This window comes from Eurosta solidaginis, chromosome 4, assembly GCF_040869045.1.
Source record: "Eurosta solidaginis isolate ZX-2024a chromosome 4, ASM4086904v1, whole genome shotgun sequence".
Taxonomy (NCBI): Eukaryota; Metazoa; Arthropoda; class Insecta; order Diptera; family Tephritidae; genus Eurosta; species Eurosta solidaginis.
In genome coordinates, this window is record NC_090322.1 from 215,108,083 (window position 1) to 215,122,909 (window position 14,827).

The window sequence follows — 14,827 nt, forward strand, 5'->3', positions numbered from 1 at the left end:
AAATATCTGAAGATCCCATTTTGGTCAGGTTTTCTTGTGTGATTGACTCCCTGGGGTTTTAACCCACACAATTCGGGGTTCCATTGAAGTGGGAAAAAACACCACCCTGAGGCGATGAAAGAATTTTCCTTCCCTAGATTAGTTGATTAATCAGCCCGTAGCTAACATCGTCTGGGCTTACATTGTTTAACGTGGCTTTATTGTTTAGGCAGGCCTCAAGAGAATAATACTTTTCGAAAAAGTATACTTCAATAATAAAAACAAAGCTATGAAGGGCAGTTTCCTTGCATATCTCATTGATCTACGCATGTGGACAGCCAGATATGTTGTTGCTTTCAAAAGTGGTAACGAGAAAGTTGTTTATTATCCTCCAAAACTAATCGGTGTGTATTCCTGTGGCTCGTAATAATAAGGGGCTTTTTGGGGGTTTAATTCACATAATTTTGACAATTTAAATTTATGTTATATTAAGATGTGTGGAAGCTTTCCATTTAAGGATAGCTACCTTGGACACTGACCCTCTATATAGCCACATATGCCAACAGTAAAAGGAACACATTGATCATGGTTATTTCCTACGGAGAGTCGAATATGTACCGACCAATCTCTTTACGTCTATAAGAATATATGATTCCACCTCGTCATCTTTTATACAGCTAACACAGCTGGGACTGTCTAGTAGTTGCCGCCTGCAATTCCAATGAAAAGTGCCCTTTGAACACTTGAATAACAATGGATAGAAGCGCTTTTGTAAACCGCAATAGCTAGGTCGTGCCATTGGGACAACCAAGGAAAAAAAATTCTAGACATACTGTAAGAGATGATATCAGCCAGCATTTACTTACCTGGCTCGAAGTCCACCTATACAGAAACAGATAACAAATGATCGGCGGAGTTTAGAAGTCTCTACTAGCAAGCACGCTCAGTGCGCCACTACATGACCGTGTCAAGAGATGGGATAGACAGTTGCAAGGGATATCCTTATGCAATTAAAGCTGGGTTAGATTTGATGCTGTCCAGTGCTATTACGGTTAGAGTATGCAACATCTCCTGAGATAGCAAAGCGGCTGTAGAAGACCTCAGTTCAACTGTGGTGCGATCAATAGTTCCATGCTAATATCTGACCTTGCTTGGCTTTCGGCGAAGATGGCAAATTGGAGTCATACTTCATACCTGACTGTCCAGATTTTGCCCCAACTTGGTTAAAGTATTTTTAACTTGGCTACCTAGTATCTCCGAAGGACTTATTCAGAGTCAAAGTTGGACTTGATCTAAATTGGTATAGCTAACGTCACCGTTAACGGACCTTAATGTTTTCCTACAAAGGTTTCTCCGCCAATGAAACCATCACTCAATCTAACCTTACGCCATGAAAACTATATAATTTGTATCAAAAAGTAGTTGGATGCCAACGCAAGTGTGCCTAGAAATCCCCCATAGCTCTAGATCTGACAGAGCTTAGCTTCTTGATAGCCACCTGACTATATGAGTAGATGTTAGAACATCTAACAGTTAGAACGATGGAGAGCATCCCTTATAGTAGCAACCTCCGCTTGTAACACGACTCAGTCATCCGGCAGCCTAATTTCCACCTAAGATCGAGCTTATGGCAGAATATTTTAAGATTAACTCTGAGTTCAAAAGCTCTGCAAGTGGATAGATACAATTAAATACTCGCCTTACACTCCACATCCCCTCCTTTATAGTGGAGACCCCCAACTAAAACACGGTTACAGCCAACACCGGGCTTATGGCGAAATGTTAAAAAATGAACTCTCAGGTAAAATGCTCTGCAAGTGTGAGGAACGATTAAATGCTCCTCTCCGCTTCCTCTGCCTTTTTCTCTTTCTCTTTCTCTTCCGCTCCCTCGCCCTTTCCCAATTCCTCTTTCCGTGGCTCACATTCTCCCGTTCGCTATCCCTCTACATCTCAGTTTCCCTTTCCCTTTTATTCTCCCCTTCTCTCTCATGTTCCCTTTCCCACCCTTCTCCTCACGCCCTATATATAAAAAATATAAAAGTCTAATTTAATATGAAGTGTACGATGACAGACTAATGGAGAGTCCTTTACCTCTTGTTTGAAGCAGTCTACAGCTTTTGATTATTGCTTGTGTTTTTTTAATAATATTTTATTAATAACAAATTATATATATAAAGTGTAACATTTAACACGTATGTACGTAAATAAGTGCACAATACTGAATATAGTTCTATTAATTAATTTACTCTATGGGGTACATTGAAAATTTCTTGTACATTGGTAAATCGTGCTCTCTGCTCTCTGCTTTCCTCTTTACTTTTGTTTCATTTCTTTACTTTAAGTTTTCAAATTCTCTACAGATCTGTAGTTAGAGATGGTTCGGGATCTGATTCTGGTGTTATTACCTTGGGCGCGCACGTACCGAATTTGTAACTAAGCATGTTCTCGTACAACGTTCCTGGTTTCAAAACGATTGATGGAAAATTGGGCTGTGAATAAAAAAAAAAAATCTATATATGTGTAAAAAAATTAGGCTTAATAAAGTGTTTAAGCTGGTACGATTTCAGCCATTTCTTTTAAAAGTGGTCGTGGTGACAGGACGGCTTCGGCTATCTCCTCAAAAAATAAGATACTTTCTCTTATTTCGATATTCATTTTCATCCTTTTTTCAGTTATTTTTGTAAGGTTGCAACTCCGCTTTGGTGCTATTTGAACAACTTGATGATTTATGTGTACAATTTTATATCTTCCACGAAAAAATTTGAAACTTATATAAGGCTTATCTAATAAGGTCATAAGGCTTTTGGGGACAGGCTTCAATTGTATGAGGAGTACTGTACTTATGTTATAAGGCATAAGGTGTATCCGAAAGCTTTATATATAACCTATATGCCCATCGCTATAAACATAGAGTTATTACATCATGAAATGTCGTTTATTTATCCAAACGCTATCGACATGTTATTATTATTTAACGTAATTAAACGTAATCGATTTGTTTTCGAAAAAATATCGGTTTATTATCGGAGTGTTTCCAATTTTTTATCGGCATGGTGTCGATTTGTTATCAACTTATTAACGATAATTTATCGATAGGTTATGTTGATTTGTTATCGAAAAGCTATAGTTTTGCTATCGGAATGTTATTAATTTGTTATTAAAAAGTTGTAGATTTTTTAACGAAAAGCTATCGACTTGATGTTGAAAAATTATTGCTTTGTTTCAAAAATGTATCGACATTTTATCAAAAAGTAACGGATTTGTTGTCGAAAGTTATCGCAATTTTACAGATTTCGTTAGCAGCGTACTCACGACTTGTTTATCTTAAAAATATTGGTGTAGCTTCGAAAATTTATCGATTTGTAAAAGATTTATTATCGAAAATTAATCTATATGATATGAAAAAGCTAGAATTTGCTATCGAGACATTATCGGAGTATTCCAAATTTTTACTAGAATATAAACGGGCTGTTAATATAAAAAATGTTATAGTTTTATTATCGTTATGATATAAAAAAGTTATCGATTTTCTATTGATTTTTCACCAAATCGGTACCGACTTGTTATCGAAAAATTATAAATTTTTTTTCGGAAAGTAATCGATTTGTTCTCGGATCATCGTTTAACTATGAAATCGATATCTATATAACTTCAATTTAAAATCGATGACACATCTGTAATCCGTTGAAAACATGTCATTAAGAAACCAACAGAAAGCCGGTGACTCATCAGTAACAAGCCGAAAATTCGACCATAATTTCGTTTTCGTCGTAAAACGATAACTTATTGGTACCGATTGTTATGTTGATATACTATACTTAATGGGAGCGTGGCATTATTCTGTATTACAAAATTCTGGGTGACAAAATTCTGTAAATTGCAAAAAAATGCTGCTTGTACAAAATTCTGCTTTTCTAAAATTCTGCTTTTTAAAATTCTGCTTTTTAAAAATTCTGCATGTTTAATTCTGGAAGTCAAAATTCCGGAATCATGGCATGGCGTAGCCGGTGTTGGATCGGCTAAGGGTTATTTTCTTAAAGTGCGGCCGAAGGCCGCCTACCCAGAAGGGAATACTACGCAGAAGGACATCACCGTAGCGGTAGACACGGTTATACCACACGCCCGGACTTGACATGGCGTAGCCCAGGGTTATTTTCTATAAGCGCGGCCGAAGGCCGCCTATGCAGAAAGGTGTTCTACGCAGAATTACTGTGTATGGCGCACTTTTTCAAAATAACTACATGACCTTTTTAACATTGCTAACATTATATTTTAATACAGAATTTTGTAATACAGAATTTTGAAAGCAGAATTTTAGAAAGCAGAATTTTAAAAAAGCAGAATTTTAAAAAGTAGAATTTTGTTTTTAGAATTTTGTACAAAATTTCGATACCAACCCATACTTAAAACCTTATTATAAGGTTATCTGTGAGGAGTGTAAGCGGCACTGTCTACGTATTTTTTTTTGTTTATAATCGCTTATGACAGGTTTTGTTATGTCTGTTCCATATTATTTAATATTCTGTATGTGTTGCGAGCACTAATACTTTCCTTTGACCTTCACTTGGTCAGTGGCGTCCAATTCGACTTGCTAGCGGAAACTGGAATTTTTTATCATAATCCTTCTTTATTCTTTCATTCCTTAACTCATCCATTCATTCATTTGTGAAAGTGCCACAATCATACAAGCCTTTTGCTAATGTCACTGTCAGTCAGTCATTGTCTTCAACTTCGACGCACATATATAGAATGTGTATTCTTTGACATGAATACGTGTATAGAACTGTGTATGTAATTAGTATCTATGTATACTTATTAAATAATCTGTGTTGAAGTATATATGAAATACCTTCTAAAGGAATAAATAAGTTAATACTTAAGAACTTACGTGATTTGGTGCGTCAGGAAACTTTTGTGCTTCAAAACAAAAAGCGCCATGTTTATGATAGGGGCTACGACTTTTGCCTATAATTGGCGGCTGAAAAAAATTAAAAGGTAAAATTGAGTAAAAAATGCATACAAACGTAGTAAATATTATTTAGTTTAATATGTCGTACTATATTTGAAATCTGTAGCTATTTTTAAACGGTTTTATTTAGCTTTACTTGACAGGCTGGCTGGCTGGCCGGCACGAATTTTGTAATTGAAATTTTAGTTGTTTGTGGCCCGATTTGGCTCATATTTGGAACACATAACACATACATCATATGAAAGCGGCCTGTGAAAAAAATCACCGCTAGGTGTCTGGAAGAAGTGACGTCAAAATATTTTGGAGTTCGAGGAGGGACAAGCATTCGTGGCGCAGAGTCGAGTAAAGTCTTTGCAAGGAATATCTATTGAGGACTTAGGTTGTAACAAATTATCAGGAAAGAGTCCTTGTAATACTGAGTCGCTAAATAAACTAAATAGAATGAGAAATAATAGGCATTAAATAAAGACTAAAAATTTGAAAATAAAATAATAAAAAAAAAAAATAAAAATTTTAAGTTAAACGGTTTTATTGAAAACAATACTTACATGAAGTAATAATAACACTAAAAGATAGAAAATAATTAGGTAGGTCCTAGGTACTAGTCATCACACTCTTTATCAATCTAGGGCGTTGATTAAACAATTAAATAAAAGCGTTGGACGCGTCATATTTTTATTGATAGTCATATATAAGACCAACTGAACTTTAATCAGGTTATGCTACGCCTCACATTTTAAGAAATTTCACGCGCCCAACGCTTTTTTTTATTTGCCTGATCAACGCCCTAGATTGATAAGGAGTGTGATGACTAGTACCTAGGACCTACCTAATTATTTTCTATCTTTTAGTGTTATTATTACTTCATGTAAGTATTGTATTCAATAAAACCGTATAACTTAAAATTTTTATTTTTTTAAATTATTTTTTATACAAGAAAACGGTTAAATAAATGTTAAAAGCTTTTATTCAATAAGGGAGCATAAAAAGTATTAAATAATAAAATAAAATAACAAATAAAATATAAAAAGTATACACATTTCTAACTTAAAACTTAGAAAGCATCTTGCAGGAAAAATATGTATTGGTAATTATTACTTGACCTACGAGAAGTTTCAGGTCGAGCCTCTCTTTCAATTTGTGGTGTGTTGCTTTCCAAAGACGCACGGTGGGGTATTAGATCAATCTAGCTGGCCAAAATTAGAACAGCAGTTATTTATGTTCAAAAAGTAGCTGCCTCACTTCACTGTTATGAAAGAAAATATTTGACAGTAAATTTACGGTGTTCCGTGCATAATTACTATGGATTGGGCCCCCAGTTTCAGATGGGCCCGGGGTAATTTTTTGGCATTACATGAGATATGACAATATGGTTATAAAACGAAAGTATTTTACTCCACATTTCTATTGACATTTTTAATAAGTGTTGCCACCTCACCTTATTTTTTATATTTCGTATATCCACTACCATCTCGGAAACGGCTTAAGCGATTTGAATCAAAGTTAGAACATCGGTATAGTATTACATTTTAAGACTTTTCACCTAGATGTTGCCACTGAGGAGGTTCCATTTTCTACCTTTTGCCAATAGGGGTAGCAGTCTCTTACAAAATTGATCACCACTCAAAAAATCGCGGGTATGCGCAGCCGTTTTTGTTATTAAACTTTGAAACAAGCACAGGCTTATGTATTGCCAAAAAATTACTGACATGATATGCCATGAAAAAAGATATATCTTTTTGTTTGCAAGGCTTTTAGAAAATTTTATATTGAACAATTGTAGTATTGCAAGTAGAATAACTTAGTTAAAACATGCGGTATAAAAATTTAACATATGAATTAAAAACAAATTTACCTCTCCTAAAGGAAAATGTAACTAGATTTGATCAAGGCTAAAAAATTTAACAAGTATTTAGGTTAGAAGGGTATATTGCCTTTTAATTCAAATATACATCGAACTGCACACAATTTTTATACAACTTTAGATGTGCCCGGTAAGCTCCGTTGACGCTCCAGACGGATTTTAGGGTATGCATGATATTCAGTGGTTACCTAGGAATTCCAGGGAGTGTATTTTAAAAAAATTTTAATATTTTGAAAAATTGACTTTTGGTCAGCTGGATTGATCAAATTCCCCTCCATGCGGCGGTTGATAAGATTGTGGTAGACACTGAGACAATTTTTGTGAGAGAATTACGCTTTAATTATTTTAACTTAAGTCGCTTTTCCTTCGCATTTATTTTAAGTAGATGCTCGGTACAGTGATCCCATTTACATATCTGCGCTGCCTTTGCAAAACTATCTATCGACCAACTGCATAACCGTCTATATGAAGGCATTTTAATTTAATTTAGTGTTTTCTGAAGGATTTTCTTTCATGATAAATTAATCTTTTTTTCTAAATATACTGGGACATTCAGTTTGTATGTACTTAAGAATGATCCTGTTTTGGGAATGGAAAGGAAAAGAAGAACGTAAGCGGATAAAGGGAGAATAGGATCAGGAAAGAGAAGGAATGGCGAATGAAAAATGGCGAGAGAAGTGTAGTGGAAACAAATAAGGACAGAACTCATGAATAGGGCAGAAAAATAATATATTGAAATTTCAAAAATTCATCATAAATAAAATCTGATTCTGAAAAATCAGTTGTATGGGATATATAGTATATATATCACTAATCTTACCGATTTTTTAGGCAGTAATACATGCCCTATTTGTGAGCATCTGGAAAAATTTCAAGCCTCTAGCGAATAAAATGAGGAAGAAATTACGTTTTACCCCTTATGTGAACAATCGGTGGTATGGGATATATATGTATATTATATATTATCGATCTTAAAATTTTTGTATACAAGAATGTATGCCTTAGATGTAAGCATACTGTAAAATTTCAATCTTCTGACAGTTAAAATGAGGAATAAATGACAAAAATCCTCTTGTTTGAAAAATCGGTTTTATGGGGGATATATGCTTTAGTGGTCCAATATGATCGGTTCCCACAAATGATCAATCAAACAGCCAAATATACTAGCTTACCAAATTTCATCAGGATATCTCAAAAATCTGTCCGTTCAAACAGACAGAGAGACGGACATAGCTAAATCAACTCAGCTCGTCATCCTGACCATTTCGGTGTGCTTATTGGTGGGTATATCTCTTCCCCTATAAGGACTTAAAATTTTGAGATTCGTGACAAATTTAATATACCTTTTCATTTTCATGAATGGTATATAAATATAATAGAAACGAGTGTGAGTGGAATGCAAGTCCAGAAAAAGTTGACTACAGCTGATCAGGGCTATTTATCAATAGCGATTTATTATCGTTTAGCTATCGGTTTCTAATCGATTGTTATTAATTGCGGACATAAAATTGATTTTGTGTTGAAATTTTGTCGGTTTTTGTCATAAAACAAGCCGTTTTAGCCGTAGCTAACAAATTGATAGATATCACGCCGATAACAAGTTGATACGCTTTTAATAAAAAGTTTAAAATGAAGGGGAAAAATATAAATAAAGTCGAGCTTTTGTAAAACAGAAATGTGAGGGAGGGGAAAATGAGTGAGTATGAAAAAGGCACTCAGTGGATAAAGGGGTCTAGAATATGCGTCGCGGCTCGTCAAATTTCCAAAGTTTGCTCCCTAGGCAGTTCAGTTAGCTACAGAAGTTTATAGTACTTAGCATGGACAGGAATTTAGAAAGTGTGAGTGGAAAATGCAGAGTAGAGAAGAGAGCCAAAGGAAATGACGGAAGTAAAAAGATAGAAATTGAGAATTTAAAAGGAGATGCGGAAGGAAAAGGAATAAAAAGAAAAGGTGAAAAGGTAAAGATCAGGAAAGGAAGCAAGAGAAGTTGAGTGGTATATGATGGTAGAGCTCGTCATGTTCAACTAATCGAATATTCGAATCGGAAAGTTCGGAACATTTTACTTGGAGACAATATTTTTGAGACAAATGTTTCCAAGACTTCAATTTACTAATCGGTCGCGTTAACAAAGATTCAACCAAGAAGAACAATTTGGTACATACACTGCGTGTTTTTTTTTGTATGAACCCCTCGTACAAAATCGGTTTTCGTTTTTGAAAATCGAATAGTCGTTGGAATGCGGTTATTTGAATAATATAAATTAACAAATTATTTGGATAGCGAAATTCGATTAATAAATATACAAAAATGTCAAATCGAATACTCGATTAACAGAATTATTCGATAATTTTTAAGAGCCCAAAAAATGTAAAAGAGCCCCCTTCGGTAATAAGAATATAAGTAGAAAATACATAAAAGAGGGTATGGAATAGGGGAAAAAAGTGGTACGGAGTGCAAGAAAAGATGATATAAAGAAAAGGAATAGTAACCAGCAAGACTGCAGTGAAAAAAAAAATGAGAAAGATATTCAAATATGCAGCTTTCAGATGGTGGCACTTCGTATGTAATGCTGGGATTGCTAGCACAAATATATATTTTGGTAAAACATTCTTGAATGTTCTTAAAATCACGGTTTAATATATGTGTTTTGAATAACAAGGGTGTATGTATTACACAAACTAAAACTTCCTTACTTGTTCTACTTCAAATTCAAAAATTTTATTTATTCCGCACACAGTTTTAAATTAATTTTTAAATAATTGCTATATTGTTTAACAAATTGTAGGCATATATATTTTTATAAAGCTACAGTTTTGTAATGTATTCAAAATAACATATAACAATTTCCACACACTCCCAAACAAGTAATAGGTCCCTACAAAAAACCGTGCGATTAATACCTAAAGAGATTGGTCCCCGATTGTTCCGCTTTGTCTACATCTAGGCATAATTGATCCCCTTCAGTCCCTTTCGGTTACAGTTGGGATTAGTCAATTTTAAATCTATGTAGCCCATTTTTAGAAATATTTAAAAAAGCGGCAAAGAAGGGAGTAAAATAAAAAATATTACAGTTGAATCGAATTATTTAAGAAAAATGCGGAGCCCTATACCGAATCTAAATTACTATGACTTAACGACTACGCCGGAGTAAGGGTTGAATTTTCGGATAATATTTTTTTTTTTACTTTTTGAAAAGCGGGTAAACTTATATCAAATAGATTTGATGGTTTAACAAACTCTTCGATTGTGTTTCTGCCATGAAAAAATCAACTGGGCCCTACTTGAGTCCCTATTGAACCGAGAAGGGCTTAGCCTTCATATGTCCCCATATGGGTACATAGCGGATTGGACCTATCGATCCCTTTCGGGTATAAATGGGTACAATTAGTTTCTTCATAGGACATGCTCAAACAAAAGGGAACAGTTCAACTCATACATAGAAGTCAAAACTGGCATTGGTCGCATATTTCTTTGCGCCTAATTTCGGATTCATCCTAGACTAATCCCATTTTTTGCAGGGATATTTACACATACATATACATATATATCGTTAGCTTAGTGTGAAAATGTGCTAAGTCACTTTTTACGAATTTTACAGGAGACGAAAAAAATGAATAATTTTTGAAATAACCTTGTTTTTACAAAACTGAGAATGAGGATACCTTCGTTGCTATACTTTTGAGTGTAGAAGCTTTGCAAAAGATAAATAAAAATTAGATATGCTAACCCAATAGCAATTTTATGACTTAGCACAATTTCCGCACTCAAAACAAATTTTTTCTCTTGACTTAGCACTTTTTATTCAATATGTTTCCCCATCACTCCTCCCCTTTAATGATTGCAATATAACACTAAAACCATATATTTCACAAAAAAAACAATTTATTTGTCAAGCTATTTCTAACGGTTCTGATCTGGACTCTTTTGCCGGGTGGTGCGCAGACAATAATTTATTTTTAATTTGAAACAAATGCTGTGTTGTGTCTTATTCCAAAAAGACAACTGCCACATACTTTATCTACAAACTAAATGCTAAATCTCATAATCGTTGTCAAGAGAGTAAATACCTGGGAGTAATTTTTGAATCCAAACTCTCTTTTTCTAGTCACATTGACTTGATTGTTTCAAAATTTGTCGCAATGGTTTTGTTCAGTAGACGTAACATCAGTGACTTTAAGGACCCTATGACGTTGAAGGCACTTTATATATCCTTGCTCAGAAGTGGTCTTGAATATTGCTCAATAATATGGAATCCTTTCTATGAATCTAACTCCCATAAAATTGAGAAAGTTCAAAAAGTTTTTACAAAAATTGATTTACGTATGCTTCACTGGCCAGACGGCCTCCCATCATATACCAGAAGGCACAAGTTGCTTGGTCTTAAGGCTTTGCATGACAGAAGAACTTTTATCTCACTCATGCTTGCCTATAATGTAATAAACTTTAGCACGAATTTCTCTGATTTATCTAATTTGCTCATTCCATATATTCCACTGCGTGATCTTCGGCATAATAGATTATTTATCGAAATAACTCATGAAACGAATTATGCTATGAATGAACCTATAACTAGGACTATAAATCTAGCAAATCGATTCAGTAGTGTTATTAATCTTAATAACAGCTTATATAAGTTTAAGCTTGAATTGTTTTCTCTTTTTAACTAGTCTGTAAGAAAGCATGTATGTACATAGTTATCAACATGTAAGAATTGAAGTAGATTATAGTCAGTGCAAAGCATTTATCAAATACCAAAGGCATGTCCCAATTGGGTGAATCCCATTTCAAGGGGTTGTGTTCGCAACCCTCTCAAGGGCTTTCCAGCGCAATATATAGCTTCTCCAACCCAATTGTCAACCTAACCTAACAGTTGCGAATCCCGTTTCATTGACAGCCTAGGCTCTGACGACGCAAAGTTCCTTATGGAACGAGGAGGTGGGGAGGGCGGGATGGCCTAGAAGGTTTAGTGTGGTCATATAAATCGTTCCCGAGATGGTCGGGCTAGTACCTTCAAAGTGCTTTGTTACCAGAACGTACCAGATCTATATCCGGCAAAGGACCATCAACATCGGTAACACTCCCCAAAGCCTTCAGGGAGTGTCTTTATCGTTAATAAAACAACAACAACAAAAGCAACAACAATAACAACAACAAAGTATGTACTTTTAGACTGAATGAATTAAATAAACAAATAAAATGACTAGTAATTCAGATTGATATTATTGAGAGGTTGACTTAGCACATTCTTTTTAACAGCTGACGACTTAGCACATTTACATATCATTGTCCACAGCACGTAAAAATGAAAAATTAAAATATTTTTTTTTTGTGGTGGATGTATTTTGAATTCAGTTTTAAAACTGCATTAAAATAAATTTTTTCAAAAAAAGTGACTTAGCACATTCTCACATTAAGCTAACGATATGCAGTTATACACGTAATCATTTGAAAGTAATACTCATACGACCTGGTGTACCACATTTCAATCATTTTCGCATTAAATTTAATTTTATTGAATGTGACATTTTGTTAGAATAGCAATAGAAATGTTGTTAAAAGAAAAAATAAATTATTCTGAAATGAATATACGTAGACCTGATATGTAGCTGATCTCTTTAAAGAATTAATATAAGTTTATCTGTATTTGAAATATATTTATGGTGCGTTCACGTGCGTACGTATTCAATGTGCCGCAAGGATATTGGCATACAAACGCCTTCCCATTTACAGTCAATTTTATGAGTCAAATGTTCAACTTTACTTTTTTTTTTGTATCAAATACATGTATAATATGCATACAGAAAATGCCCTATCGGAAAAATCAGAAGCAGTCTCAAAAATATTTATCTTACGGCTTATACGAATATCGAGCTCAAGCACTACTTGAACTCAGATGAAATGTTCCACGAAGATTTACCGTAGTCTGGGAAAATTCAGAGGCAATTCTGATTTTAGAAATATCGCGGTTCTGCCCTCAGGGAGCAGTTCATTTTGAATAATTTTTGAATCACTTTATGACTTACGCCACCCCAGAATGATTTTACAAATTTGATTGAATTTGGCACAGAGATACACCAAACTAGCTAAGTTTTTTTTTTTTTTTTTAAATGAACGGCGTGAACACACACCTCTTGGGAATAGTGACTTTTAAACTATATTTAACTATTTTAACTTTAAGTATATTGAGGTTGAGCAGTGATGTTTAGTCTACGGGCTTTATACAGATATTACAGTTTTGAAATAGTTTGCAGAAACTCGACTGCGCTATTTTAAAACTATTCCAACTCTATCTGTATCTGTCCCATACCAATAATATTTGGTTCCGGCTCATATGTATATAGTTCTAACCAACAGTCCGTAGTGCTGCAGTCATCAAAGCCTAGTACTAAAGTTGTTTAAAGATCTTTTCGAGACTTCTTCAGGGTACTCCTTCTGAAAAGTACCGGGACTTTTAGTCATCATTTCGAATTGTTTTGTAAATAGTTTAAGGATAATTTCAATATGATACTAATAATTTGAAGACTATATTCGGATCGTCGGTTGCCGCTGTGGTTTGATGGTAGCATGCTCCGCCTAGGACACTGAGGATCCTGGGTTAACGCCTCGAGCAAAACAACATCAAACGTTTTAGAAACAAGATTTTTCAATTAGAATAAAATTTTTCTAAGCGGGGCCGCCCCTCGGCAGTGTTTGGCAAGTACAGCGGGCGTATTTCTGGCATGAAACGCTCTCAGTGAAAACTTATCTGCCTTACAGATGCCGTTCGGAGTCGGTATAAAAAATAAGTAGGTCCTGTTCCGCCAATTTGTAGGATAAATTAAAAGGAGCACGACGCAAATTGGAAGAGAAGCTCGGCCGAAAACCTCTCCGGAGGTTATCGCGCCTTACATTTATTTTATTTTTTATTTGTTTTCGGATCATCATGAGATTGTTCTTGGTATAATTTCAGGACTATTTCGCCATAATTTAGCGACACTCACGCCTTATGCCCAATAGATCCGTCTTGTGTATTAACTGTTTCTTTGTAAATAACTTCAGCCGCTTTGTTTGGCTAAATCAAAATGCAACAACTGGTCATCTCGACATCGAAACATATCAACGTTTCCTTATACTGTTCTGGTATAATTTAGGCATTATTTTTGGAATCAAACATCATCATAAATTGGCGCCTAACCACCGAAGCGATTTTGACCGCTTTCTTAAAAATTTTAGCAGGTATCCCTGTTTCGCGAATGGACGCCAAGTCGGAGCACCAAGAGAGGTCAAGTCTTCTTCCACATGCCTCTCTCAACTCAGTGAGGGTCACTCCTTTCCTTTGCTTCCAACTTGCAGTGTCGAATGAAATATTTTCTTGGTCGGAGCGTCTTCGTCCATTCGAATAACATGACCCAGACCGTGAAGATTTGGACAGGTATGATGAGCGATTTGTAGAGCGTGCATTTTGTTCGTCGAATGAAGATTTTACTATTCAACTGCGTTTCGTCTTGTTCTCATGTACCGCAAGTCCCACTTTTTTTTCTTTTTTATGTAATTCCGAGAGGACAGAATTCACAGTGCGTTTGTTTGGGCAAATAATATCAACAAATACGGTTCTCTTACCACGAGTCTTCTCCAGTATCTGGCGCATTTTTAAGTCGATAGAAGATTTACCAGGTCCGAAGTCGCACTGATTATCTATTTATTTATTTATTTGTTACGACTCTATTGAGTTTAGATCAAAAAACATTTCTTACCGAATATACCTAAAACTAATTACAAGTAACTTAAGCCTATAGGAACTCGAAGCACATGCTTGCATTCATTCATTATAAGTTTTAAAAGGTTCAATCAGTTTGTTGACTATGAGCTTCAGAATTTTGCACAGTACGTAATAAAGAACTATTTCGGTAACATTTTTGGAGTAAATTCGGAGCTATTGTTGAACATTTGGGCACTGTGCTCGTAACGATTTCGGGACTAATGCAGATTATTTCAGAACTATGTTCGGAGCTAGTTTGAAATATCTTTGTGATTA

The 14,827-nt window shown here is 34.9% G+C and overlaps 1 protein-coding gene across 1 annotated transcript in view; it reads right to left on the reverse strand.

Annotated features, from left to right (window-relative positions):
- Positions 1 to 2,094: 2,094 nt before the first annotated feature.
- LOC137249047 (galactose mutarotase-like) overlaps positions 2,095 to 14,827 on the reverse strand; it is a 97,946-nt gene continuing 85,213 nt past the window's right edge. Inside the window, exons 6-7 of the mRNA XM_067780157.1 lie at positions 4,868 to 4,957; positions 2,095 to 2,468 (exon numbers count right to left, since the gene is read on the reverse strand). Of these exons, the coding sequence (XP_067636258.1) occupies positions 2,334 to 2,468; positions 4,868 to 4,957 (225 nt within the window). The 3' untranslated portion in view covers positions 2,095 to 2,333. The remainder of the gene's footprint in view (positions 2,469 to 4,867; positions 4,958 to 14,827) is intronic.